The sequence below is a fragment of the Strix uralensis genome, chromosome 3 (genome assembly GCF_047716275.1).
Source record: "Strix uralensis isolate ZFMK-TIS-50842 chromosome 3, bStrUra1, whole genome shotgun sequence".
Taxonomy (NCBI): Eukaryota; Metazoa; Chordata; class Aves; order Strigiformes; family Strigidae; genus Strix; species Strix uralensis.
This window is the reverse complement of record NC_133974.1, coordinates 130279883-130306167: the sequence shown is the minus strand read 5'-3', so window position 1 is coordinate 130306167 and position 26285 is coordinate 130279883. Positions and strand designations below refer to the sequence as shown.

The 26285-nt window shown below is 39.2% G+C and overlaps 1 protein-coding gene and 1 long non-coding RNA gene across 2 annotated transcripts in view; both read left to right on the top strand.

Moving 5' to 3' along the window:
• The window catches only part of SLX4IP (SLX4 interacting protein), an 83002-nt gene that overhangs the window by 21186 nt on the left and 35531 nt on the right, over window positions 1-26285 (top strand). Inside the window, exons 4-5 of the mRNA XM_074864397.1 lie at window positions 21922-22011; window positions 25404-25527. Of these exons, the coding sequence (XP_074720498.1) occupies window positions 21922-22011; window positions 25404-25527 (214 nt within the window). The remainder of the gene's footprint in view (window positions 1-21921; window positions 22012-25403; window positions 25528-26285) is intronic.
• LOC141941533 (uncharacterized) lies at window positions 1722-2472 on the top strand. The gene is made up of 2 exons (XR_012628364.1): window positions 1722-1758; window positions 2326-2472. It is a non-coding gene; the product is annotated as an uncharacterized LOC141941533 (long non-coding RNA).

The window sequence follows — 26285 nt, the reverse complement described above, 5'->3', positions numbered from 1 at the left end:
GGAAAAATGATAAATATAAATTATGCAGTGGGCAGCAAATGATCTTTATCTGTTAGTTAAAACTAAATTCTTGATACTGGTTTTGTTTTCAAAGATTTTAAGCATGCAAATTGTGAATTCTGTGCAAAGAATTTGTTTAATACAGTAATTGGAACAGAATATTTTTTCCAGAACCGGTAGATCATCTTCTAGCTGCATGTTATGGCATAGTAAAGTAGCAACTTTAAAACTCTTCCTAACTATTTTTGGTTTTGTTTCCCTTCCCCCCCCCAATGTCAGCTGACAATATATTTGGCCTCTTCAACATACATACATACTATATAGTGTTCATACAATGTTTCTATATTACTGCATATATTAATAAATACGTTAATTTTTTACTTGTGTTTTCCTCACAAATGGCAAATTTTGGACATACCTACCAGCTCTGTACTGTAGTCTTTTGGATGGTAACACATCACAGGCTTTAAGAAGCGACAGTAATTGTAAGTTCAGTTTTGTGATGAGCCCGTTGCCATTGGTTTGGAAATCTCCCCACCAAGTTATACCATCTGGGACAATCAGTTTACATTTATTCAGTAGATTCCATTTTTAGTTAAGAAAACCCTCTAGTGAGAGTGAATCTCTTGTGATTTTAGTGGTCCCTGCTGGATTGGAGATTAGAAAGGTGAAGATGGAGTCTGTCTAATTTGAAAGTAAAGAAGAGAAAGGGGGGGATGGCTCGCTTACAAAAAAACCCCAACAGCAATAGGCAAAGCAACCCAAAAATGCTGAAGATCGTTATTTATGGGGTAGAGACTGGAGGTGGCTGGCATGAGAATGGGCTACAGGGATTCAGTAGTTTGGGCGAGGTACAGAAATTGACTCTTACAAGAGCAGTGGAGCAGGAATAAGGAGAAAATCAGTGATGGACATCAACACTGGAGCAGGGATGTGCAGGTAGTGTCAAACTGAAAGCTGAACTAAAAGTCGGAATGGAGTGAAGGTTAGAAACAGGGCAGTAGTCTCCTGCTTGCCCTTTCTTTTCCAACATATGGAGCAGGGGGAGTAAAACAGGAATTAGTAATGACTCGATAACGAGATGAAGATTAAAGAGTAGTAAACAATATTCAAACTGATGGAAAATCTTGAGTGGCAAGATTAATTGGTCGAAAGACTGGTTTTGGGAGCCTGAAATAGGGAAGAGATTAGGAATACCCAGATGCTGGAAAGTGTCATTTCTGGGGGACGATGGACACAATTGTCCACTTTATAGTTTGTGCTTTCCCTTGCACCCTGGAAGGAGAACCTAAGGCCCCTGAAGTGAAACAAAGTCACAAAATGTTTTATCCTTCTCCAGTACTAATCCAGAGAAAGGATGATGGTTTACTGTAGGTTAATTGTATTGGTTCAATTGGCAGAGACTTCTGTGGTGCTTTCAATCCTGCTCATTTCCCCGTGGGAGTCAACGTGTCACCATATGGTAGCTTTTCCTTAATCAGTTTTCCACCTGCCCTTATCAAGGTCATATTCAGAAACTGTTTAACTTCACAAATCTACCTGTAGTCATCTAGGAGCATGTGTGATGTCCTCAGCCTTTTTTTAAGTCTTTCTGTAGTATATTGTGATTGTGGTTTTCGTATATCACTGTTTCCCTGTGTGCGTTTTTCTGATGAAGAGATGAACAGTATCTGTGTAAGGCTGGAAAAAATAAAGTTCACTTCAGTGTGTTATTCTTGCAGGAGCAAGGCTTTAAATGTGTACTTAACTGGAATACAGGTAAGCTATTCCAGGAGTCCATTTTTCAAGACTTTGTTAGAAAGGCCAGACCTGTTCTAGAACATTTCTCTCCTAGCTATTCCTACTTTAATTAGCTAATGGAGGAAAAAATAAATTTGGATAATCACCATATCCTCAGGAGTATAGAAAGATGCTTCTTTTTTAAAAGCCAAATCAAACCTCTTTTGAAACAGAAAATGCATATGAATAGATTTTTTAGTTTTGATTTTATTATATTTTTGTCATTTCAGTTATATAAAAGATCTAACATTTTATCCAGAAAGTGTATATTTCTCTGAATGGCTTTTAAACGCTTGTGTGTTTATCTGAATGTTTCAAAAATGCTTGGTTGATAAAATCGCAGATTTTTTGTAGGTTGTTATTTTTCATTGTTTTTCTGAAGCATCAAAAATAAAATTTTGGTCCATGAAAGACTTTTCACTGAATACTATCAATTACTAACTTTTTTTTTGTAGTCATGCTTATTCAGCAATTCATGACTTATTGTATAATTGCAAGAAGATGTAACTTTTGTTAAGCTCACGCTGACGTTTTATGTATTTTTAGTGTAACTATTTCAGTGTAATCTTCAGTCTAATGAAGAAAGGATGAAGGCCGTATTGAAAAACTTTAAAGCCAGCAAGATTTGGAGTATCTAGCGCTTTTATCATGTGATAATCATTAATATTAATGAATTAAAATGTTTACACACCCTGGTCTCTAGTGTTCTCTTTGATGTTAATTACTTTACAGTAGATCACATAAATCCGTTCTTGGTGTCAGACAAGTAAGGAAATATTTCCTTTTCAGTTGTGTCCCTTAGCAACATAGTAGGTCTTACTAGTTGATTAATAACATGTATTTTTGCTGTGCTTGCTATATACAGTTGCTTGTCTTTCTGTCTTTTTAAGAAGCTCTGAGTGGACCTTTGTAACTAAGTGCAAGCAAAAAAATAATATAGAGGTATAAATAAATAGTTATATGTAACTATAATGAAGCTTAACAGCATTCTTAGACACGTCTAAAGCAAAGTGGTTTTTTTGTCTTCCTCTTACAAATGTGAATGAGATAAAATGGACCGTGCATGCACTTGTTCCTTTCGCTGTGGTGCTCTGCGTTCCTGACATCCAGGAACTGTCGTCTGTCACGTGCTGTTTCTATTTCTTCATTCCTTTTAACAAAGACAGTTGTGAGACTAGCATACTATCAATTCTTTTAATTAAAAAATGAGCTGTTGCTTTCCAAGGGGTAATTCCCCCTCAATCTGTAATGTAGGATTTTTTTCTGTTGAAATCCATGGAAAAAATGTAGGGTGTTTTTTTTTCACTTAATTTATCTTTCCTCCATTGGCTCTTTAAAAAGATGCAGACACACAGGAAGCGAAAACTCAGCCATAGCAGTCCAGCCTTGCAGATATTGTTGAAGATCCCTAGTTAGCATAGTCTTATCAGCCATTGTCTTTGGTAGGTGATTTTTGCAGTATGTGAGTTCATCCTTTGGTTTTGCTCCTGTGATTTTCACTCAATTGTATGACAGCTGTAGCTTTTTTTTTTTAAACAGATGAAATCGTGTTGCTGATTAGTAGCATCTGTCATCATGTATTTTAATATACAATTTCTGACTACTGGTAGGCATTGCTTAAGTTCTGTCAAAAATGTTATTGCTGTATACAAAGAGGCTTTTCCATCTTGTCAACCTGTCTTTTTGAATTTTGTGGGTTTCCAATAACATGGGTACAGGTGAATATTGTAACAGGAAGAAAAGAAACTTTCTGACCTGTAATATGATCTGTCTGTTGGAAGAATGCTTCATAGATCTGTTTATCTACTGCCCACAGCAGGTAAAACCTTTACACAGGATACTACTGTTGCGCTGCCTTTAGAAGAAAGGGGAAGTGTATTCCCTAAAAATGACCCTGAAATTCATGGCTGAATGTCTTGAGCAAAATTCAAGTGGATTTATGCTATTGAAGCTGATTGCAGAGCTTTAAAATTGTTAGAGTTGCATGTTTTCTGGGATTATTCTTCATCTTATTCAACTGTTTTAAAAATTTAGTCAGGAATGTGAAACTTCTAATGATTCTGCTTGGTTTTACATATTGGCAAGTTTAAAGATCCCGAAGGATACGTTTTGTCCTCAAGTACGACAAATTGTCTCTAAGTGTGTGTCTGTAGATCTTTCATGCATCTTGCAGAGATGTTACAATGGCAGAATTTGACCTTTTCTTTTAAAATCTATTCTTTTCCATTGCTGCTGCTGTTGTTGGTATCCTTTGTTTCTGTAGCTGAGATGGATTTTTTTAATGACATCTTAAAAAAAAATTACTTTTTTCTTAAGCAGCTGTAACCAGAAATACGTATAGGAATCTGTGTTAAAAGGGACTGTGAAAACAAGATAATTAAACATAATGAAGCGTTATAAAGACTTTAGTCTTAAACTGCTTCTCAATGTCAAATTGATCTTTAGTCTTAAACTGTTTCTGTTATGCCAAATTGATCTTTAGTTCTACTATTTCTATATGAGTAAAAGTGCTATTGGCAGATATGGTTTACAAATATGGATTCATGGAGAATTTTCTTCTAAGACCTCCAACACTTTCTTGTAACACTAAACCGTAAGGCTGTTTAAAGCAGTTATTACTTAATTTCCCATGCATATTGACTGAGAGTGCTTTTTAAAAATCACTGGAAAGCAGACCTAAATACAAATCTTGTAACACTAAAACTTCAGTGGAAAAGACCCTGGTAGGTTACATTTCTTCCATACTTTTGTGCTTCCTTTGAAAGAAAAACTTTCCCAGATGGTCATTGCAGGGTACTGAATGTGACCAGTAATTTTATGTAAGCATTTAAGTTCATAGCCCCTGTCAGAATTCCTTATTTGGGTATCGGATTCTTTGCAAAGGGTTTGTCATTTTTTACCACTATCTTTACACTATTAAACGAATGCAAGTTGAGGGTAAGATTATCTGCAAGGTCATAGTAAAACTTAAAGCATGATGGACAAAAGTATACTTACCGAGGTTGGAACGAGAAATAAACACACCAAGGAAAGTGTATGGCCATACTGAGCGTTATAAATTAAGTGTCAAGGTTTCAAATCTGGGAAAGTATCATCAGAATTTATAAAGTTCTATTTAAATAGTCCATTCTCCTCACTTCAGACATCTGTTGCTGGTTATTGTTTGAGTGACCACCATGTACATTATACAAAAAGGAATGTGCTTTTTGTAAGATCTCTGCTAATGTGGCAGATAAAATCCCAGTGTTTGATAGCAGTGCCAAAGGGCAAAGAGGTGCTGAACAATATTCCTCATCTTTACCATAACTTTCCTTCCTGGAAAAACAGGCTTTGACAGTGGGAAAATGAAGACCGAGATAAGGAGAGGTGGAAAGAGCCTTGGGAACTGAGAGTGATATAGACCAGAACTGTACTTCAGCAAGCCAGGGAAAAAGTCTTCTCTTACGCTGGTGCACCAGTAATTATTTTTTTGTTGCTTACAAATTTGAGTTATATCTCCTTGATATGGTTATAAATTAAAAGGGCTAGCAAGTTAAGCAACAGTTGTTTTTGTTGGCACGTAGTGTAAACTGGGCCTAGTTTTTACAGCTCTGGCAACTGATCATTGACATTTTTAAGGAAAAATGCAGTTTCTGTTAACGCAAAATGCTATATCATTCTCGGAATTTCATTTTTCAGAGGAGCAAAATCAAAACTGATGAAAATTATTTACCCCTTGTGGGATATGAAGCAGTTGACAGTGATGGTTGTCTTATTTTTATTGATTATGAGCACCAAATTACAATGCAGCTGGTAGGGATGTTTGTTGCATGTAAGCTATATTTCTTTTTCCCCTTACAGAGCTAAGCAGGTAGATAAAGGTTATGGAAAATTAGGTGTACTGCAGACATGTTAAGTAATTCAGTTTGATTTTAATTTTTAACTTTTCATATGTCTTTCGTGTCATTAACATTTCATACATCTATTATTGGATAGACATGAACATTCCAATTAAGCAAGATTTAATTCAGCCAGGTGACATCTTAGACGCTCATTATTTGATGGCATACCTTACTTTACTGAGCTGCTTTCTTCTGTCAGTACTACTACAGCACTCACCCACTTAGAAGACGCGTTAAGGAGGAATTGGCAGGCATGGAGAAAGTCTTGAATGATGAATTTAAATTAGTGAAAAATGTCATGGAGCATTAGGAGATCTATGGCAATTTTTTGTGACAGGCTTACTGATAGAGCAAGGAGAAAAGAATCTGATAAATGTAGAAATATATCTTTGGCTAGAAAATAAGAACAAAAAAAAGTTAAGGGACTGTTTTACACAAGAGTATCATCTTATGTACAGAAGGTGGGCTTTTTTTCAGCAGTTCGATTCAGTATGGGGGGAATCGGGGAGACGAGTGAAGCAGAATTAGTCTTCTGAGGGAGAAAGCACTAGCTTGAGCATGATTCTCTTATTTGCACACAACAGGAAAGGGTACTAAGATGCATTTGTAGAGTTTTGCTGTTTACCAAAATGTCATTAGACTTTGCTGAATGTCTAATATATCTACTGAGGAAAGTATCATTATTTGCTTATCTTTTTTAACTTTTTCCTGTAGACATCTACTACTAGTCACTGTCAGAGCATATGGGTCATTGTGCACCTGTGGATTGACCCAGTATAACTTTTTATGTATTTAAAGTGTACATTTTGTTACATAAAATCAACACTATTTATCATTTTAAGTGATTTTAATGTTTTCCACGTGTGTTAGGATTGCTGCTAATTATCACTGGAACTTGAGTTTTATAAACATAGTTGTGGGAAATATTCCCACATATTCCCAATTAGTAACATAATCCACGGGAAATTTGAAAAAATTGGCTTTGAAATTTAAAGCTTCAACTTTTTTTAAATGCATTCCCAAATATCAGTTGAAATCCTAGGTACTGATAGTCCTTTTTAACATTACTAAAATGATGTCCTTTTTTGCTTTGAGGCAACAGCTTTTTTGATCTCAGTGAATTAGATAAATATTTTTGAGAATAATTCAGTCATCCTTGCCATTCCCCACCTCCCAGCTTTAAAATAGGACTTCTCTGCAATCTTGAGAGCATGTTGTTTCTATTATACTTCATAATAGGTGAAAATGAGCAATGTGTTACTCATACTGTCTGTACATTGTATTAAAACCAAGTGTTTTCCCTTGGGTTTTCATTACTTGATTGACCACATGTGAATATAATACCTATCAATGCAGTTAGTGTGAAAAAGAATTATAGAAACTGACAAAACCAGTGTTAGATTAATCTATACTTGTGTAAAGTACTGAGTTTGTTTCTTTCTATGTCCACTGAATGTTTGTTTTCATGTTAAAAACAATCACACTTAGTTTGGATCTTCTTTTGCCCTACTGGAAGAGACTTGAGTTGATAAACTCATTTTTACAACTCCTTAGAAGAAAAATGGTAGGCACTTAGCCCCCCAACCTGAGATACTGAGTTGTAGAAAGAGGAATATTTGCAGCAGGATCCACTTTTTTTTTTTTTGGTTACAAATTTTTGATGTGCCTGCTAGGTGCATGTAAATAGTAATTACTGTGTATGATCTAATGCTGTACGCACCTGCCTTCCTCACAGGTGAGTGATGTGTTGCTGGGTGCCTTCTGAAGGCCTGATATTAGAACAGTCAAGGTGTACTTTTTCAGCTGCATCTGATTTAAGTTAAGGTCTAGTCATCCACCACCTGCTTTTCATTGCCCTATTCTCCTACCAGAGGTTGCCACTTCTTAAGTTTGCTTAAGAATAGTCACTCCCTATTTATTTATATCAAACTCAGTAGTTTTTAGGATGTCTTTTTAAACAGATGTTGTATCAAAACTGTTAGGGGACAGTTGTACCTGTTTGGTCTGGAAGCGGTATCTCTGGAAGATGGAGGCAGAATGGGCAAGGACAGACAAATGGGAAAATAGCTTCCTTAGCAGGTTAAGTTTTAGTCTAAGCAGCCTTTCTGGTGACAAACACCTCCACCAGGAATCGTGGTACATTTTACAACGTGTTCTTGCTTGTTGCTGACTCTTCAGTATTCCGACATTGTTAATATTTTGCTTATCCAACTATGTTAATATTTTACTTATTTTTATATATCAGTTTTTGCTCCTATTTCTTTTGTATCCATTTTTCTTTTATTTATGCATAAAGTCTATTTATTATATACTCTGTTCAATGCCAGATAAAAACAATTTAGGTCTTTGTTTTCCAGCTGGTAATTCCTTGAGATTTTTGCCAATCTGTTTCCATTTTGAAATACGATGTATTCTCCATCCATTTGATCCTGCCTTTTCAGCAGTAAGATTTTGAGCGGGAGGAGTGAGCTGCAACAAGGGCAGCGGGTACTCAGAGTGGGCGGAGACTGGAGTAATGATGGCAGTTTAAAACTCCTTGCCTCCACCTTTTCAGTTCAGTTGCTGAGGAGAGGGGCTCCAAAGAGGAGGATAGCGGTGGGGGACGCTTCTGAAAGCATCAAAAAACAGCAGCAAAACCACAAGACAGAAGGCAGAAGCCCAGGGAAGAGGGAGAGCCTCAAGTCGCCTCCCCCCTGAGCGGGAAGAGTGAGCTGCGAACGAGGGCAGCGGGGACTCAGAGTGGGCAGAGACTGGAGTAACGACACCCCTCACATACAATAGCAGCCCCCAGGGAGCGTGAGTGACCAGGAGCGTGGCGAACAGGGCGGGCAAACAGGGCCTGATGCGTCAGAAGGGTGAGGCGTGTCAGTTTGCGCGGCAGTGCGAGCAGACAGGGCGCAGTCCATCTGGGTCTAGAACTTATCTGAGCTAGTTTCATCTTACCGTCCTCCACAAGTGGACTGAACCATGGTCTCCACTCGCGTTGAAACCACCACCAGAAAGAATGTGGCGACCCAGACGGAGCTGCCACGCAAACATGCAGCGGTCCAGGTCCCGGGCTGCAGGGAGTGCCTGAGCCTGTCAATCCTGCTGGAGGGCAGCAGTGACACCACCTGTGTGTGCTGCGATCAGCTGGATGACCTGCTCAGCCTGGTGACGGAACTCAAAGAAGAGGTCGAGAGATTAAGAAGTATTAGGGAGTGTGAAAGGAAAATTGACTGGTGGAGTAGCACCTTGGCACGCATGAAGCAACAGGAGCAAATGGAGGCTCCAAATGAGGCAGGTAATCCCTCATCCTCTTGCTACCAGGCAGAAGGAGGGGACCTAAGAGATGGGGGAGGCTGGAAACAGGTCCCTGCTCATGGAGGCAGGAAAATCCTCTCCCAACCTCCCTCACCCTCCATGGTGCCCCTTCACAATAGATTCAGGGCCCTGGAACTTTTGAGTGAAGAAGACAAGGAGGAAGAAAATGAGACAAACAAGGAGGAAGACCAAGGTCCACCAAGGCCGGGTCGTTCCAGACCAGGTATTAAAACCAGTTCTAAAAAGAACCCCAGAAGAGTCATTGTAGTAGGTGACTCCATTCTGAGGGGTGTCGAAGGCCCAATGTGCAGACCAGACCTGCTTCATAGGGAAGTCTGCTGCCTCCCTGGGGCCTGGGTCAAGGACCTCACGGCAAAACTCCCCGCTCTAGTGAGACCCAAGGACTACTACCCTCTCTTGGTTTTTCAGGTAGGTAGCGATGACATTACCAGGAGAAGTCCTAAAGCAATGAAGAGAGATTTCAGGTCCTTGGGGAAACTGATTCAGGGGTCGGGGGCACAAATTGTGTTCTCCTCCATCCCTTCAGTTGGGGGGATGGATGAAGAAGAATACCGGAGAACTCGACAGATGAACTTGTGGCTCCAAGACTGATGTTACCGTCAGGGCTTTGGATTTTTCAATCATGGGTTAGTGTCCAAGATGCCAGACCTTTTGACATTAGATGGGATGCACCTGTCCCAGAGGGGGAAGAGGATCTTGGGGCAGGAGTTAGCTGGGCTCATTGACAGAGCTTTAAACTAGATTCGAAGAGGGAAGGGGGCAAAACACCAGCCCATCTGAAGTGCATGTATACCAATGCACACAGCATGGGTAACAAACAGGAGGAGCTTGAAGCTATGATGAAACAGGAAAATTATGAGGTAGTGGCTATAACAGAAACATGGTGGGATGTCTCCCATGACTGGAGTGTGCCAATTGATGGCTACAAGCTCTTTAGGAGGGACAGACAAGGAAGGAGAGGTGGTGGGCTGGCACTGTATGTTAGGGACTGTTACGATTGCTTTGAGTACAAGTGTAGTGAAGACAGGGTGGAGTGTCTTTGCGTTAGAATCAGGGGGAAGGCCAACAGGGCAGATGTTGTAGTAGGAGTCTACTATAGGCCACCCACCCAGGACAGAGAGGTGGATGAAATATTCTGTAGGCATTTTGGAGAAATCTCATGATCGCTTACCCTTGGTCTTGTGGGAGACTTTAACTTCCCAGGCATCTGCTGGAAATACAACACAGCAGAGCGGGACCAGTCCCGGAGATTCCTGGAATGTGTGGCAGATAACTTCCTGACACAGCTGGTGAGTGAACCGACCAGAGAAGGTGCCCTGCTGGATCTCCTCTTTGTGAACAGAGAAGGACTGGTGGATGATGTGGCAGTTGGAGGCTGACTAGGGCACAGCAATCATGAAATAATAGAGTTCTCTATTCTTAGAGAGGCCAGGAGAGGGGGAAGCAGAACTGCCATCCTGGACTTCCAAAGGGCTGACTTTGTCTTGTCTGGGCACCTGCTTGAAAGGATCCCTTGGGAGACGATCCTGAAGGGTATAGGGGTCCAGGAAGGCTGGACACTCTTTAAGAAGGAAGTCTTAATGGCTCAGGAACAGGCGGTCCCCAGGTGCTGTAAGAGAAGCCGGTGACAGAGAAGACCACCCTGGCTAAACAGGGAGCTTTGGCTGCAACTCAGGGAGAAAAGGAGAGTTTACGGCCTTTGGAAGAAGGGGCTAGTGACTCACGGTGATTACAAAGAGGCTGTGAGGCTGTGCAGGGCGGAAATCAGGAGGGCTAAAGCCCAGCTGGAAATTAATCTGGCTTCAGCAATCAAGGACAACAAGAAATGTTTCTATAAGTATGTGAGCAGCAAAAGAAAGACCAGAGAGAGCCTCCATCCCCTGCTAGACGCAGGAGGAAACATGGTAATGAGTGACGAGGAAAAGGCTGAGGTGCTTAATGCCTTCTTTGCCTCAGTCTTTAATAGCAAGACTAGTTGTACTGAGGGAATCCAGCCTCCTCAGCCAGAAGACAGAGACTGGGGGATCTCCTCCTGCGTTCCAGGAGGAGATCGTCAGTGACCTACTGCATCACATAGACATACACAAGTCTATGGGACTGATGGGATACACCCAAGGGTGCTGAAGGAGCTGGCTGGGGTGCTCGCCAAGCCACTTTCCATCATTTACCAGCAGTCCTGGCTGACCGGGGAGGTCCCGACAGATTGGAAACTGGCCAATGTGATGCCCATCTATAAGAAGGGTCAGAAGGATGATCTGGGAAATTACAGGCCTGTCAGCTTGACTTCGGTGCCCGGGAAGCTGATGGAGCAGCTCATCCTGAGTACCATCATACAACACGTGCGGGACAACCAGATGATCAGGCCCAGTCAGCATGGGTTTATGAAAGGCAGGTCCTGCTTGACAAACCTGATCTCCTTCTACAACAGGGTGACCTGCTTATTGGATGAGGGAAAGGCTGTGGATGTTGTTTACCTTGACTTTAGTAAGGCCTCTGACACCGTTTCCCACAGCATTCTCCTGGCAAAACTGGCTGCTCGATGGCCAGGCCCCAAGAGTTGTGATGAATGGAGTTAAATCCAGTTGGCGGCCGGTCACGAGTGGTGTCCCCCAGGGCTGGGTTTTGGGGCCACTCCTGTTTGACATCTCTATTGATGATCTAGACGAGGGGATCGAGTGCACCCTCAGTAAGTTGCTGATGACACCAAGTTGGGTGGGAGTGTTGATCTGCCCAAGGGTAGGGAGGCTCTGCAGAGAGACCTGGACAGGCTGGAGCGATGGGCTGAGGCCAACCGTATGAGCTTCGATAAGGCCAAATGCCGGGTTCTGCACTTGGGCCACAACAACCCCCAGCAGCGCTACAGGCTTGGGGAGGAGTGGCTGGAGAGCTGCCAGTCAGAGAGGGACCTGGGGGGGTTGATTGACAGCCGGCTGAACAGGAGCCAGCAGTGTGCCCAGGTGGCCAAGAAGGCCAATGGCATCCTGGCTTGTATCAGCAATAGTGTGGCCAGCAGGGACAGGGAAGGGATCTTACCCCTGTACTCGGCACTGGTGAGGCCGCCTCTCGATTACTGGGTTCAGTTTTGGGCCCCTCACTACAAAAAGGACATTGAATGACTCAAGCGTGTCCAGAGAAGGGCAACGGAGCTGGTGCAGGGTCTGGAGCACAGGTCTGATGGGGAGTGGCTGAGGGAACTGGGGGGGTTTAGTCTGGAGAAGAGGAGGCTGAGGGGAGACCTCATCGCCCTCCTCAACTCCCTGAAAGGAGGGTGCAGAGAGCTGGGAATGAGTCTCTGTAACCAAGTAATAAGTGATAGGACAAGAGGGAATGGCCTCAAGTTGCACCAGGGAAGGTTTAGACTGGCTCTTAGGAAGCATTTCTTTCCAGAAGGGGCTGTTGGGCGTTGGAATGGGCTGCCCAGGGCAGTGGTGGAGTCCCCATCCCTGGAGGGGTTTAAGAGTCGGGTCAACATAGCGCTTAGGGATGTGGTGTAGTTGGGAACTGTCAGTGTGAGGTTAATGGTTGGACTGGATGATCTTCAAGGTCTTTTCCAACCTAGATGATTCTGTGATTCGTTCACTTGGAAGGATCATCTGTTTCTTCCCTTGTACCTTTGTAGATAAAGCATTGATTATTTTGTTGAGCTTTCCTCTGCTTTACATTGACTCAATATGCTCCCACTTAACAGAAGGATTTTGTCCAAAGGGTGTCACTTTTGTAACATGCTGTTTTCAGAAATGAATCACTTTTTTTCTTACGTTATTTCTGAAAAAGCTTTCAAGGAGTTCTGAAACTTTCCTGGCTTAGCTTTGTTTAAAAGACAAATTAATTAAAACACAGAGTTAAAAAGTACTTCTTTTACGCACTTGGAAAATGTAACTTTTGAATCACTGAAGCAAATTTAACAATATTAAGAAATCTGGCTTGCTAGTCTTTTTTTGCAAACAAAAAATAGTTTTGCTTTATGTATTTGTCTTAAAGTCTGAGCATGTGTAATCAATGTATCTTTAATCTGTTAAATTGTTTTGGCATAAAGGTTTAACATCTGCAAATATTTTATATTGAAACATGGACTGCAGATGTTTGGTTTTCTGTTGCCTCCTGCTTCCCACTTCAGTAGCTGCATGCTGCGGTAGGTAACATCTTCATGAGAGGAAGGGAAGGAATTAGATTTTAGAGCAGGTGAGACCTTGTCTCTTAGTGTAAAAAGGAATCGGAGACTGTGAAAGAATTGCAAAGTTGGGGAACGTGGAACAATTTCCTGCGTGGGACCTGCCCTCACTTCCCCATTCTGTTTTTGTGAGAGGGAAGTCGGCCCATCCCTGCAGCTGTTGTGCAGTAAACTCAAAAAATATGTTACTGGATGCATCATACGCTTGAGAACTGCTGCTCCCTTCATCTTAGTAATGTGCACATTACCTTACCAAACAAACATTGTGGTTTATCTCTTCTTCACCTTACGAGAATTTTGTAAATTGTGTTTTCCATGCTATCCAATGGCTGAATTTATTTCCTCTGACAGAGTTTACATCAAAAGATACTGAGGGTGGTGTCTTTTTACTTTAATTTTTATTGCACTTAATTTTCTAGTCACAACTAGCATATGCAGAAACACATAAAATCAGGCGGCACATTACTAAGCTTAGCTGTCCAGGATGGTTCTTCTTTTTGTATGCTTACCGAATACATCAGGAGCTTGCCAATACATACTTCGTGATCTTTTGTTTATACTTTGGCTTGTTAATATTAAAATACAGTATGTAGAGCACGTATGTGAAAACCTGTGAAAATTATTTAACAAGTTAAAGGTCTGAAAAAGGTCCTCAAACCTTTTTATTACTGGCTGTAATTTCTTCAGAAAATTATATTGTCACTTTAGTGTTCATGATTTTTAGGTTTATTGGAAGCTTTAGTCATCCTTGCTGTTTCTTAGCAAGACTTTAAGCAAGCCCTTTTATGTATTATGAACATCTATGCATTCTAGTTGTTTTAACCAATCTCCAGACCCGTGATTGTTAGAAATAGCTAAATTTTGAAATTCAATTTAGTTACTATGAGGAAGTATTGAAGAAGCTGATAGGGAACTAGGTATTTCTCTGATCTACAGTGCAGAAATCAAAGGAAGTAACGGTCATTGTTAGGGTTACCAGTTCTCAGTACTTAATATGATGATACTATTACTGTAGTATCTGATCATTAAAAAATGTGATTCAGGTGTGTAGAGCTTTTTGTACAGGGTGCGTACTGGTTCCTTTGTCTTTCCACCTGGGTAAGAAACTAAATCCCAGCACTGACTTTCTAGAACCACAAAGGACGACCCAAATTCCAGTTTAGTACAGCAATGACAAGGCCATTCTTCTCATCGTGAATTGCTGTCATAATACCAAACTTGTATTGTTGATAGCTTAAGGTGAGAGCTTGGTAAGGTAGCTGTAATCTTTACCCTACCAAAGATCAGGTGATACACAATAACGTGTTATCCCGTGGCACTCTGTTGGTGTGCCCAATCCCTAGGAGATGTCCTTAAAATTTAAAATTAAGAATTAATTGCATTTAGGTAGATTGTGAATATCTTCAGCTATCCAGTTAACACGGCCTCTCACCCTACCCAACTCAAAGCACCATAAGTGCAGGTTGCTGCAGAGATCAGTGTTTCTTCATCGCTTGCTAGCTATGATTTAAAAAATACCATAGTTTTTATAATAATATTTTACGACAGAAGGGTGAAAGTAGCTTGTTGGAATCTCAAATTATCTTTTTATTATCTTGAACAAATACTGTGCTGCTACTTCTGTTTTTCTGGATCAGTTCTGACACAGGCATGGACATGGTATATATCCTTTCAAAACAATGTTGAGATTGCACTGTTACTCGGAGACTTTGCCCTCGGGAAAAACTTGGTTTTTGCAATTGTTTGAGCTACAGCTTCATGGCTCCTTTCAATATGTAGGCTACAAAACCTCCTACGGAATTGGGACCAGACCAGCATAGATTGACAACCTAAATTAAGCTTAATTCTCTCATGCAATTTAGGCCTCTTTTTCAACATTGTACCTGATAGAGCAGTTCTCCGAGACCAGTTCAGATGTTTAGATTAGGTAATTACTCCTTAGCCTGACTGTGGGTGATGAACTGAAGGGCTCTGTTTGCACTGAAGCATTTTTATATTGCTAAAAACCATGCAGATCCTTTGCCATGACAGATACTTAGGGTGTTCTTGAAGGAGTTGTCTTGATTAATTTATTTTAATCTGTTGCTTTGGGTGGCTCTCTCACAATTACAACAGCGTATTAGTCCTTAATTTGAAAGTCTCCATTATACATAACTCCATCAGATCTGAAACTACTTACATTTCTTTACATTTTCCTAGGCGTTGAATCATCCACATGTATTTCTTGTTTTCTTTTCCCCATTAGTTCTTACATTTAATATCCAGATAGAATATGTCTATCTGCATCTTCTAGGAGCCAACATACTGCCTTGACGATGCATCCTAGTGTCTTGTTGTGTTCTCAGACTACTTTTCTCAGAAGTTTGTTCTAAAGGCTTGTTCTCTGCCTGCACCTCTTTGCTTGGCATCCCTGAATGGGATCCAAATACTCCTATAGCTCATGGGTTGAATTTTCAGATACTACTTCTTTCCTTACACTAAACCACCAGAAAATTGAATGTTACTCCCTCTAGGAATTGCTCATACATGGACTATTCTCCTAAAACAGCAAGCCAACCACTTGCAAAAGATTACTGATTGCTTAGATTTAACTCATATTCAGGTTATAAAGGGGGAGTTTCCTCCTTGCTCTTGCAAAGTCTGAGTGTATTTTAGGTTGACTGATTCCTGCTTAATCAGTGTATGATTTAGTACAGCATCTTTGAGGATAGATCTTCAAGTTTGACCCCCCTGCCCCTATGCTATTGCTGTTGATCTGCTGCTCCCTTTTTACTGTTGCAGAGTGATCTCAGATTTTTTTTGAAAGCAGAGGACTAAAAAGAGCTAGGCAGTGTCAGCTGATGGCTATAACCCTTCTTTAACAAGGTCAGCTATTTATTCAAAACTTTTTTATGACTCTAATAAATAAAACAGAATCCCATTTGAGATTTCCACAGGGCAGCCTGGTTGTTTGCTGGACACTCACGAAACTACACTATGCAGCTCAGAGACTGTTTTCTGAAACATAGTAGAGCTTAGTCTGTGGGTATGAGTTTCTACTTACTCTTGCAGTTGTGCACATCTTCTGTCTTTTCCCCTTTTTGTGATTCAGGATCCTGTATTCCCATTTTGGCATCTAGTACAAGCAACTGCAGATTCCCCAATAATATAGTGAATCACTTAGCGTTGAGGATGGTTTTGGGTTACAACTCATCTCCTTGGAACTATGCAATATTTATAACAACCAACAAGATTTTCAAATTTCCAGAACCAAGCAGTTCTTATCCAGAAAAGACAAAAGGTCAAAAGCAGTATTGCCCCTTTTTTTCTTCTTAATTCTTCACTATTCTGAAGAATGGACTCAGATCATAAATTCCTTGAGGCTTCCTGCTTGTGGCTTCTTCTGGAGCCTTCTCTCTGGTCTGTTCTGCTCTTTTTCTGAATCAGCTGGTAAGAAACTATTTATAGTCACCAGTTCCTCTTGTCAGGTGACCTGATTAATCTCATGACAGTAAAACCAATCACTGGTAACCTGTTGTTTTCTAAAAGACTCTTGAAATTCAAAGTTGAAAAACCACCTTGCTTTGAACAGTAACTAGAGAGGCACTAGTTCCGTGCAACTTGACTGTATGGTGAAAAGAAAATTCTTTTTTCCCCCCTCCCCCTTTTTTTTCCTATGAAGAAAATCCCAAAAATAACAAACCCTGGAGATTCTGGAAAAAATATACGGAAAAGCTATGCACACATCAAATTGTAACTTTATCTACTTAAAGAATGAGAAACGTATGGTGTCAGGTGTCACCAAACTTCCTTTGCTCCCATATAGCCATCAGCAGTGGGGATGGCATAAATAGCTATCCTGAGCCATGTGTTTATGCAGGTTGAGGTATTTGACTACTTGAAAAGTGTGTCCTGCAGTTTGGGAAACTCTGTATATTGCCTTGAATCACAGTGCTCCTAGACACGCTTGTAAATGAAAGGTAAATTTTGTGTAATGACAAATACCTGCCCTGTGCTCTACACTCACTTCAATGATTTTTGCCTGTTGCTATTGCTCTGGAAGAGGAGTGAAAATACTGAAAATCATTGGTGCTAATGTATAAAGAAAAAGACATGTCATTTTCTTTAGGGTCAGAAAAATAAAGGAGGAGAATACTTTTTTCAGGGTTTTTTAGAAGCAAAAATTTGAAGATAGCATCCACATATTGTCATAATATAGCTGGCGCAGTGTACAGGCCAATGACAATGCATAATTATACTTAACGCTGTAGATGTTTGAACTTGCATAACTGAATGTAGAACATTTACTGATTTTTAGAAAAAACTTGAAAAGGGTGGATTATATTATAATTTTCCTGTTTATTATAGGACAAGATATTTTACACAAGCTCCTTATTTTATTTTATTTTTTCCCCACAAAATATCTTAACCATGCTTTTGCCATCTGGAGACTGATGACTCCTGTAATAGATATCTAACTCCTGACAATTAGGATAGGTAACTCCTATCAGTTATGCCTTTGGAAGTCCTCTTCAGCATTGTGACGTTTTTGAGTGGTCATCAGGATCCTAGTGTATTATTTTGAACTATTGACATCATCTGAGAGCAGAATAAAATTACTGTAGCTAAGTACCACAACTTAAGGGAAGAGGTAACATTAGAAAGAAACAGGACATATTTGCTTAGCCTGGAGAACTAAAGTTTTACAGTGTAGGGCATGTTTGTCTCCCAGTGGAACTGGGAAATGTGTTTCAAAATTGTCTTTAATTAAAACTGATTATAAACAAAGCAAGGCTTTGTAGACCAATTAATATAACAAAATTCCCAAGCTTTTGATACTACAAAGACCATTTCTCATCTGAAGCAGAGACAGCAAACTTCAAGCTGACTATACTGTAATGCTGATGGCGTCACCTATGTTTGCAGTTGTCCTTCTGGAAAGTGAAAGCATGTGTGACAGCTGCAGCTCGCCTCCTTCCCACCCGCCCCCAAAAGCTAGCCAAACTATCATATGTTTCCTTTTCAACTAAGCTTCAATTAATTCTGACCCTACAGCTCACATCCATGGAATAATCACAGAAATGGGAAATGCTAATATGTGTCTTGGGAGGCTGGATCTCCAGTCCCGTCTGGTTTAATGATACAGCACGTTTGGAATGATGTAGCTGAATACAAACTCCCTGTGCTTATCCCCAGCATCCCAAGTATTTTTGTTTCTGGCTGTTTTTATGCTGTTTGAAGTGATGCAGTTTAAAGAAATGAGAATACTCATGTAGGAGCCAATTGTAAAAATGAGTATAGCAATAAAAAGTATTTGTTTGGGTTTATCTGCTCACTGGGGGATTTGAGATAATAATCCACCATCTAATATCTGCTTATCCTGGGCCAAGGTTTCAACAGGTTATGAGCAGATGACTTTCCTTGACTGACTTACCACTTTGCGTTGGTATTCATTCTGTTTAGGTCGCATATCTTGTTATCTTTTCCATTTGCAGAATCTATGAAGTGTTTGATGTATTTGTATAAACAGTTTGATTCCTGAAATATGTTCCGAATTAGATGCCATTGTTGTATAACAATACACTAACAACATACATTCTGAGATCATTTAAAGCCCTTTGTTTAATAACACAGTGAATGTTATTAGACTGTTAGAGTAAGTACGTTAACATTAAAAAACAGCTTGTAAAAATGAAGAGTTTTTGAATTCTAGAATTATGGAGGATATCAAATTAGCGCATCTGTTTCTGTCTTTAAATTTTCAGTGAAATGTTCTTCTGTTGATTCTTGACAAAAGTGTTTCCCATCAGATCAGGAGTTTGGGTTTCAGTTTTGACAACTGCACCTCTGAAAATAATTTCCAGTGCAAATTTTGAGATTGAAAACCTAAAATTAAAAAACTATTCTTTTGGCTTGCCTTTCAGTTACAGTACTTAAGAGTCACAAGTTGCTTTTTACAGCCACAGTGACTGGAAATGCTTCATTTCCTTTAAAATAAAAGCTAGTATTTTAATGGAATTGCATGTCTTCAGAATAAAAATTATTTAGAAACTTTTATAAGATCATCAAATCTGTTAATATGAACAGTATACATTTTTTTCTTCCACTTCCCTCTGTTCCCCACAATTGTTTCTATTGGAATTTAGTCTGTACAGAGAACTCTTGCTTTGCTGCTGGAGCAGCCAAAGCTGCATTGTGCTACTCAGTGTAAGTATCATACATAAAGCTGTACTGTGTGAAGGCATATAAAGTGTAAATACAGATGTAGGGTATACAATTATTATATAATTTGAGAGTGCAAAGGAGCCTCCATGGGAGCTGTTGCTTGTATCATGTTCAGGACTTAAGAAAAATGGGAGGTGATGAGACCCAGAACGATCTGTGCTTATATTCCCTTACTCCCCATATTCCTCATTGTCTGTGACAGTTATGCTTCCTCGTGTCCTGTCCCAAATCTATTCTAATTGAGTGGCAAAACTGTTGCCTTTTGGATGTTGAAATAGTCCCAGGTATGCTGGCTACAAGAAGAGTGCTCCAAAACTCAGAGGGATAGAAATCTTCCATTGGGAAAGCTTGTCTATTACAAGGATTTACGCATTATTCATATATATTTGTTTTTCTTTGAAGCACTACAAACGTTTGGTCTGTTTGTAATATTTTAAAGATAATTTTGAACTGTTCCATAATATAGTTTTAAATATGGTTTGTTATTTTCTTTTTGCCAGTTGTTTCAACATTGGCAAATCTGACAAATACTGCCATTCAAAAGAAAATAATTACAAACATTATCTCGCCTTGAAAAACAGGTTTATACTTTGCATCTGTATCTATACATAAAGTTTCTGTAGTCAATAGAAAATGATGCAAGTTAGCATGTAGCATTTGATAATTTGAATTTTCTTGATGTATCAAATACTTGTTCGTTGTTATAAGTGCTGAACCATGAATAATTTACTGGCTTTCTCTTTATAATATGCAGTGTCTGCTAACTTTGAAGTTCAGTAGTCAACTCAAAAGTTTGCTGGAGCTGACTAATGATTCACCAGAGATTTTTGAGATATATTTTGTCATCAATTTAAAGCTTGGAGAGGTTTGCTGTTGCAGCCATCTGGTAATTCTTGGTTCTCTGGAGGAAAGAGAAGCCTTTTGATAAAATAGATCAAAGCATTCTGCTCTTTCAGTGACTGATACCTATAAGTAAATGATTTCACAACGCCTGTCTCATCTGCCAAACTTTTGCATTCTAGTTACAATTTTGGTCATGAATTATATTTTAATTATATGTAAATCAATCTTTAAATACTTCTGGTCATGGATAATTTACAGATCTGTTTTATAAATCCAGATATTTCTAATTTACCAAATACACTGTCATGATTAATAAAATAGATGCTAAATCTTGTTCGTCTGTACTAACTGTACAGATAAGGCTACTCTCGAAGACTTTACTGCTATAGCATAAGCCTAAGGCATATATGTACCTCTTAAGACTGTAGGTGATGTACAACTATAGTGTAAAAGTATGTATTGTGCTAACAGGATTAGTTCTAGTAATAGTCATTGGAATTCTGGTGTGGGGTTTGCAGATGTTTGGCAGTGAAGAGCAAATAGGGAGAGAGAGTTAAGACAAGAAGTGTGTCAAGTGTTGCAATGTCCACTTGAAACAAGACCAATCTAATGCTGGATTGTACATACACATCTGAGATGTGTCTGGAATCAGAATGTTGTTTCTATTCCATCAGACATTCCGGATGTGCAATTGCCATGACCGCACATGTCCAGTCTTCTCAAAGAGTGAGTTTATTGCATCACAAGTGCTGCACAAGCAGCCAAAACAGAATGATGAAATTGGCTTTTACCTTGCAAGTTGTTTAGTTAAAGGATGTGTGAGTGATATTTGGTGCGGTGTTACAGCAGAAGAAAGGGAAGGCATTAGCTTGTAATGCAGCATAGCTCTGTGCATGAAGAGGGGCAGTATTCTCTTGCCAGGGGTGAGTTAGTGCACAGCAGAACTAAGGAGATGTGTTTCTGCTCTTCACCCTTATATTAGAAGGTCGTTGTAACACCTGATATACCAATGAAAGAAAATAATTAAACCTCCTATGTCCCACTATCCTCAATGAAAGCCTATCAAGGAATTTCAGAAATAGGTGATGTGTCTTGGGATGTGGCCTGTATCATCCGAACAACTGCATATAGTGTTCATTAGTAGATTAGCCTTATTATTATTTAACCATTCACAGTATAGTACTGGCTAAATGACAAATGTCAATGAATATTAGGTAGTTACCACAAGTTCTTCAGACTTGCTGTTCTTTAGGTAGTTTGGAGAGAGGAAAGGACTTCTAAAGATGTTGAGCTTTGAAGGACTTAATAAATTCTAAATGCAAACTAGGTAACTAATATGGTCCTAAATTCTCAGCAAATAGAATGAAGGGAGTTTGGTGAAATTTTTCACATGTTAAAATTCACTTGAACTCAGATTTAAAAGTGGTGTAACAGCAGCAGAAGAAAATTCCATGTACTTGTGCTTGTTGTTATTGTTTAAACTTTTCAGTGAGCTATCCAAGATAGGTCTGGGGCTCTTGTTTCTCATTAATCCTACAAACAATGGTAAATTTGTAATTCCATACTTTGTAATCTTCCCCGGTTTTATGTTCTGCCTGCTGTATCTCTGAATCAGATGCATATGCTTACCTGATTGTTTACCCCCTTGTCTGCTGTACATGTACTTCCTAGCAGCTACAGTTGAACAGTTTTTTTCTTTTTTTTTTTCCTTTCTTTCAGTGTGGGAACTTTGCTGTTTTGGTGGATGTTCATATTTTGCCTCAAGGCTCCAGTAAAGACACCAGCTGGTTTTCAGATCATGAGAAAGAGGTACAACCAATATGAGTTCTACTTCAAAAGCATGTGGCTGCAGGGAAAAAGTTGGATTGCCTTGAACTGTTCAGAATTTTTCAGTGTTATGAGAATACTGTTAGTTATACCTAATTGTCAACGGTTGCTGTGGGACTCCTAAGTCAACCATATGTGCTTTTTGGGTCACTAATGACCACTTCCAATTTGCCTTTTATTTTTTAAACTCTGTGTGTGTGCATACATGCATGTGTGCGTGCTGTTTTGGTTCTTCTGACTTAACTTTTAATTTTAAAAACGTATTTCTCGTGAATGTTTGTAAATTATCCTGAGTGATATAAACCAGATTGTGACAGGTATCATTTTTGCAGAGCTTGTTGGTGAAATATCTTTCTATTAATTGTTTTTTCTTGTTCCGAGAAGTGTGAATGATGTTGCATTTAGTGCAAGAAAAAATAATGAGTATGCAGGATAAACTATATTAGAACCATTGTATTTTATGAAAAGCTCCCAGTCTTTATTTTTAAGTGTGTCATTTGTATATCCTGACGACAGATGAAATTTTGGAAAATCAGTGCATCAGTGACCAGCAAAATTATTAATGTAACTTTCATCAGATTCTGTGTGATTTCTGCTACAATCTTGTGATGAATTACTGGAGGGAGTTTTCCCCTCTTTCAGTTTGTGTGGGAACTTGAGAAGTTCCCTATTGAAAATGAATGCAGGACATGTTTCAAATGCCTGTGGACTTTCCCGCAAGTCTCTGTTACGGTAATTTTCAGCAGATAGCTTTCCTAATAATGGCATAATTAACTTGTCACTGCAGAGCATCCCCGTATGTCTCAAAGTAGTACGTTTAAATAAAATTAAAAGAAACAATACATTAATGTCCTGAGGGAGTGAAAGCAGAATATTTAACAGCATGAGGTTCATCCGATTTGGGCTTTATTAAGCAGCGAAAGAAGAAAACAGGGGAAATCTTTTAGACTTCTTTTTTCTGATTAAATGAATACTCATTACCCCCTCTATTTAGAACCAGTTTTACTATCCCAGTTATCTGACTTTAAAGCGTTTTCAAAATGTATTTTGTAAGACTGCCAAAACAAAAGATATGAATTTCAGGAAATTAGATCATGATTGATTTAAAAAAGAGGCATGACAGGGCAGCATTCATTACATTTCTGTGACCGCACATTTTGAGTGAAGTACAAAGGTTGCATATTTTCGACAGCCGAGAAGTGTGACTCCAATAGCTTTACAATTCGCTTCCTGAAAGCCCTGTGCAGAATCTTTGTTAAAGTGGGAAGAAAAAGGTCAATAAGGTACTATAAGCAAATTACGCCTACCTTTTTTTTTTTTTTTTTTTTTTTTTTTTTTTAATGAGACCTTTTATACGTTCCTCGCAAGCAGTTTTGAACATTTCCAGAATTTGGAAACAATGAAAAATACTAATGGTGGTACAACCCCCTTTGCTTGTCTGTGGGAAAGCAGATGCTGCTTAGACCCCTTGTAACACAAACATCATTTCTGCTGATCCCCTGCTTACCCTGGACGAAAGTCAGCGGCCCTGGACGAAAGTCAGCGGCCGCTGTTTGTAGCAAATGGAACCTGGCGACGTGGTCCCAGGCAGGAGGAGGGAGCAGTGCTGGCCTGGCAGCTGCCAGCTCCTGCTTGGAGCGTGGGTCGTGCAGAGCAGGCTGGGAGCTAAATGAGTGCCCATAAGCATGAGGCTGGGGTGAGAAGATACAGAGCACGTTGTCTGGCCGGGCACTGTAAAGACCACAGTTTGCATCACTGCTGTCACACGTGTTGTATACAGAGTCATCCTCTCTGCGAGATGCAGACGGAGGCAATTGGGAGCCTTTCTCTCTTTCTGCCCTTCAAATTTCCCTGCCCTTTCTGCCCTACCTCTTTTCCTCTGGAATAACAAAGGCAAAGTTTTATCTTTGTACTTTGTGAAACATATGTTAAACTGACTTTTAATATTGCTCTGATCTCTCCATGTGCATATAGAAGGTCTCCGTTACAAGTTCTTTCTAGCGGTGGAAAGTATGTAGAGACGATTCTCTTGAAGCTTGCTCTTATTTATGCTTTCTTAAATATAGGTCTGTATAGCTCTTTGTGGAGAACCATTTAAATAATATTTCCATAAACATAACTAAAATATTTTCCATGTAAATTAAGGAGGTGAATGCTAATCTTTATTGTTGCAGAAGGAACCAAATGCACACTACGTTTCCGCTGCTTTCTAGACTTTTTCATTCTAACCTGAATGCATAGTCCTGTGAAGGAATGTGTAATGAGATCACTTTAATGAGTTAAACAGAAGAATAAGTAAATATAGTATTTTATAATTGTACTCTTCAAGAAGAAAGGAAAATTAATTTCTTACTGTAAGGAGAAAGTACTGTTTGTGGTTGACCAATATATGTGCATTGCTTTCATTTAGGGCAGTAAGTTAAAAATTTGTTGCTCTGCATACTTTCTAGATTAATCAAAAGTAAATTTCAAGCCAAGATATTTTAGTTTAGATAATATTGATACAATTTTGTCTATTGTCCAAACATTGTAAAAAGGTAAAATGATATTTTTGTGTTCCACAAAGTATCATTTTGTGAGCACATAGTTATGCACAATGGAAAATGAAAATACCGAGGGAAAATTCTCAAATATGTGTGTATGTATTAATCTGAAAATTTATTCTGGTATTCAAGACATTAATTTTTTGCTTTTACTCCAAGTTTTTTTTTTTTTCTATGGTTATTCTGGCTGATCGGTTTGTTCTTCTTGAGTTGTATGTGGTTTTTATTGTGCTTAGCTGAAGGAAGTATGAAAGATATGAACAGTTATGTTTAGGGGCAGAAAAATCAAAATGAACTAGAGAAAGTAGATTGCTGTGACCTAATTAGCTCTGAGACTTCCATCCCAAAATTACACTGAATTGAACCAAAGAATCTGTTGTGCTGTATAAGGTTTCTTGCAGAGAAATAGTGTGCTGACAATTCCTGGGAGGTTTTTTACTGATATTTTGCTTAAATACTTAATGTTATGGTACATTTTTAACATGTCTTTTTTTCCTACTTTGCATAGAAATAAAACTAAATTGCTGTTCAAAAATTATTAGTATTGTAATATAATGTATTTCATTTGACAAGTGAGAATTTCATAATGCACTTCCCTTGTTTTGTGGCAAATTGTTTGATTTCCCCCCCCCCCCCCCCCCCGCCCCCTGTTCCCACTCATTTCCTAAATTATGTGCTTCTTACCTCTGTGTAATACTTCAGTACTTATTTGCAGATAATGTTTTTTTCCTTTTTATGTGAAAGGGAGCGATTTTGTATTGATATCTGCTGCGTGTCTGCGGATATGTAAGTCAATGTAGATCTAAACGGGCCAATGGTTACTCTTTTCAGGAGGTCTGCATGCTGCTAGAAGAAGTTGTTGCTTCAAGGGTCAAACACTACTTGGAAGCACCTAAACAACGTGGTCAATGGAAATCAACGGAACATGCAACATCTGGTCCTTTGTTTCTTACCGGTAAAATAAATTATTTAACATACTGTGAAATAAAGTAAGATAAAGTATGATGGAAACTGCTGTTCTTTATTTTTTTCCATAAGAAATTTTTCATCAGGAAAGCTGGTAGGCCTGAAGTAGCTGGTGTTTGGGTCTGAAATTACTTCAGCTCTGTTACTGAAAAAATGAAGTGGGTTTTAATTTTCTAATGTTACTGAAAAATGGACATAACGCTTGTACTATTAGTATGAAAGCCTATCATTAGAATTAAAAAGAATAAATGGTATAATCCTGGGTCCTCCAAAATTAATGGCAATCTTGCTGGTTTCTTAAGTCTCCTTTCCACTTGAACATTTAGTTTAGAAGTTTTTAATTTAGAAATATCTTTACTTCTCCCTCTTCTGACAGCCTGTTCAGTCTTAAAAATTTACTGTGATGTGATAAATGGCATTTGTCGTGTCACCGGTGTTACTGCAGGCTCGGCAGTAGCAACGATGACCTAGTGTGCAGAAGAGAACAGTAGTAAAGAGCATTTACCCAACTGGAACTCTTTGTGTGTGTGAGGGTGGTGAGACTAATAGGTGCAATTTCAGTACATGCATGTTTTAAACTAAAGATAATGATCACTATAGCTTGTGCTCTAATGTTAGATCAGCTTTGGGGCTAAATGGCTTGCCAGTTTTTGTTTAATGTTATTTCACTAGCTGTTGTGGTCATCATGGTGGGTTTTGCAGTTGATAGGCTTATCCGTTGATGTTATATCACACAAGCAATTTATT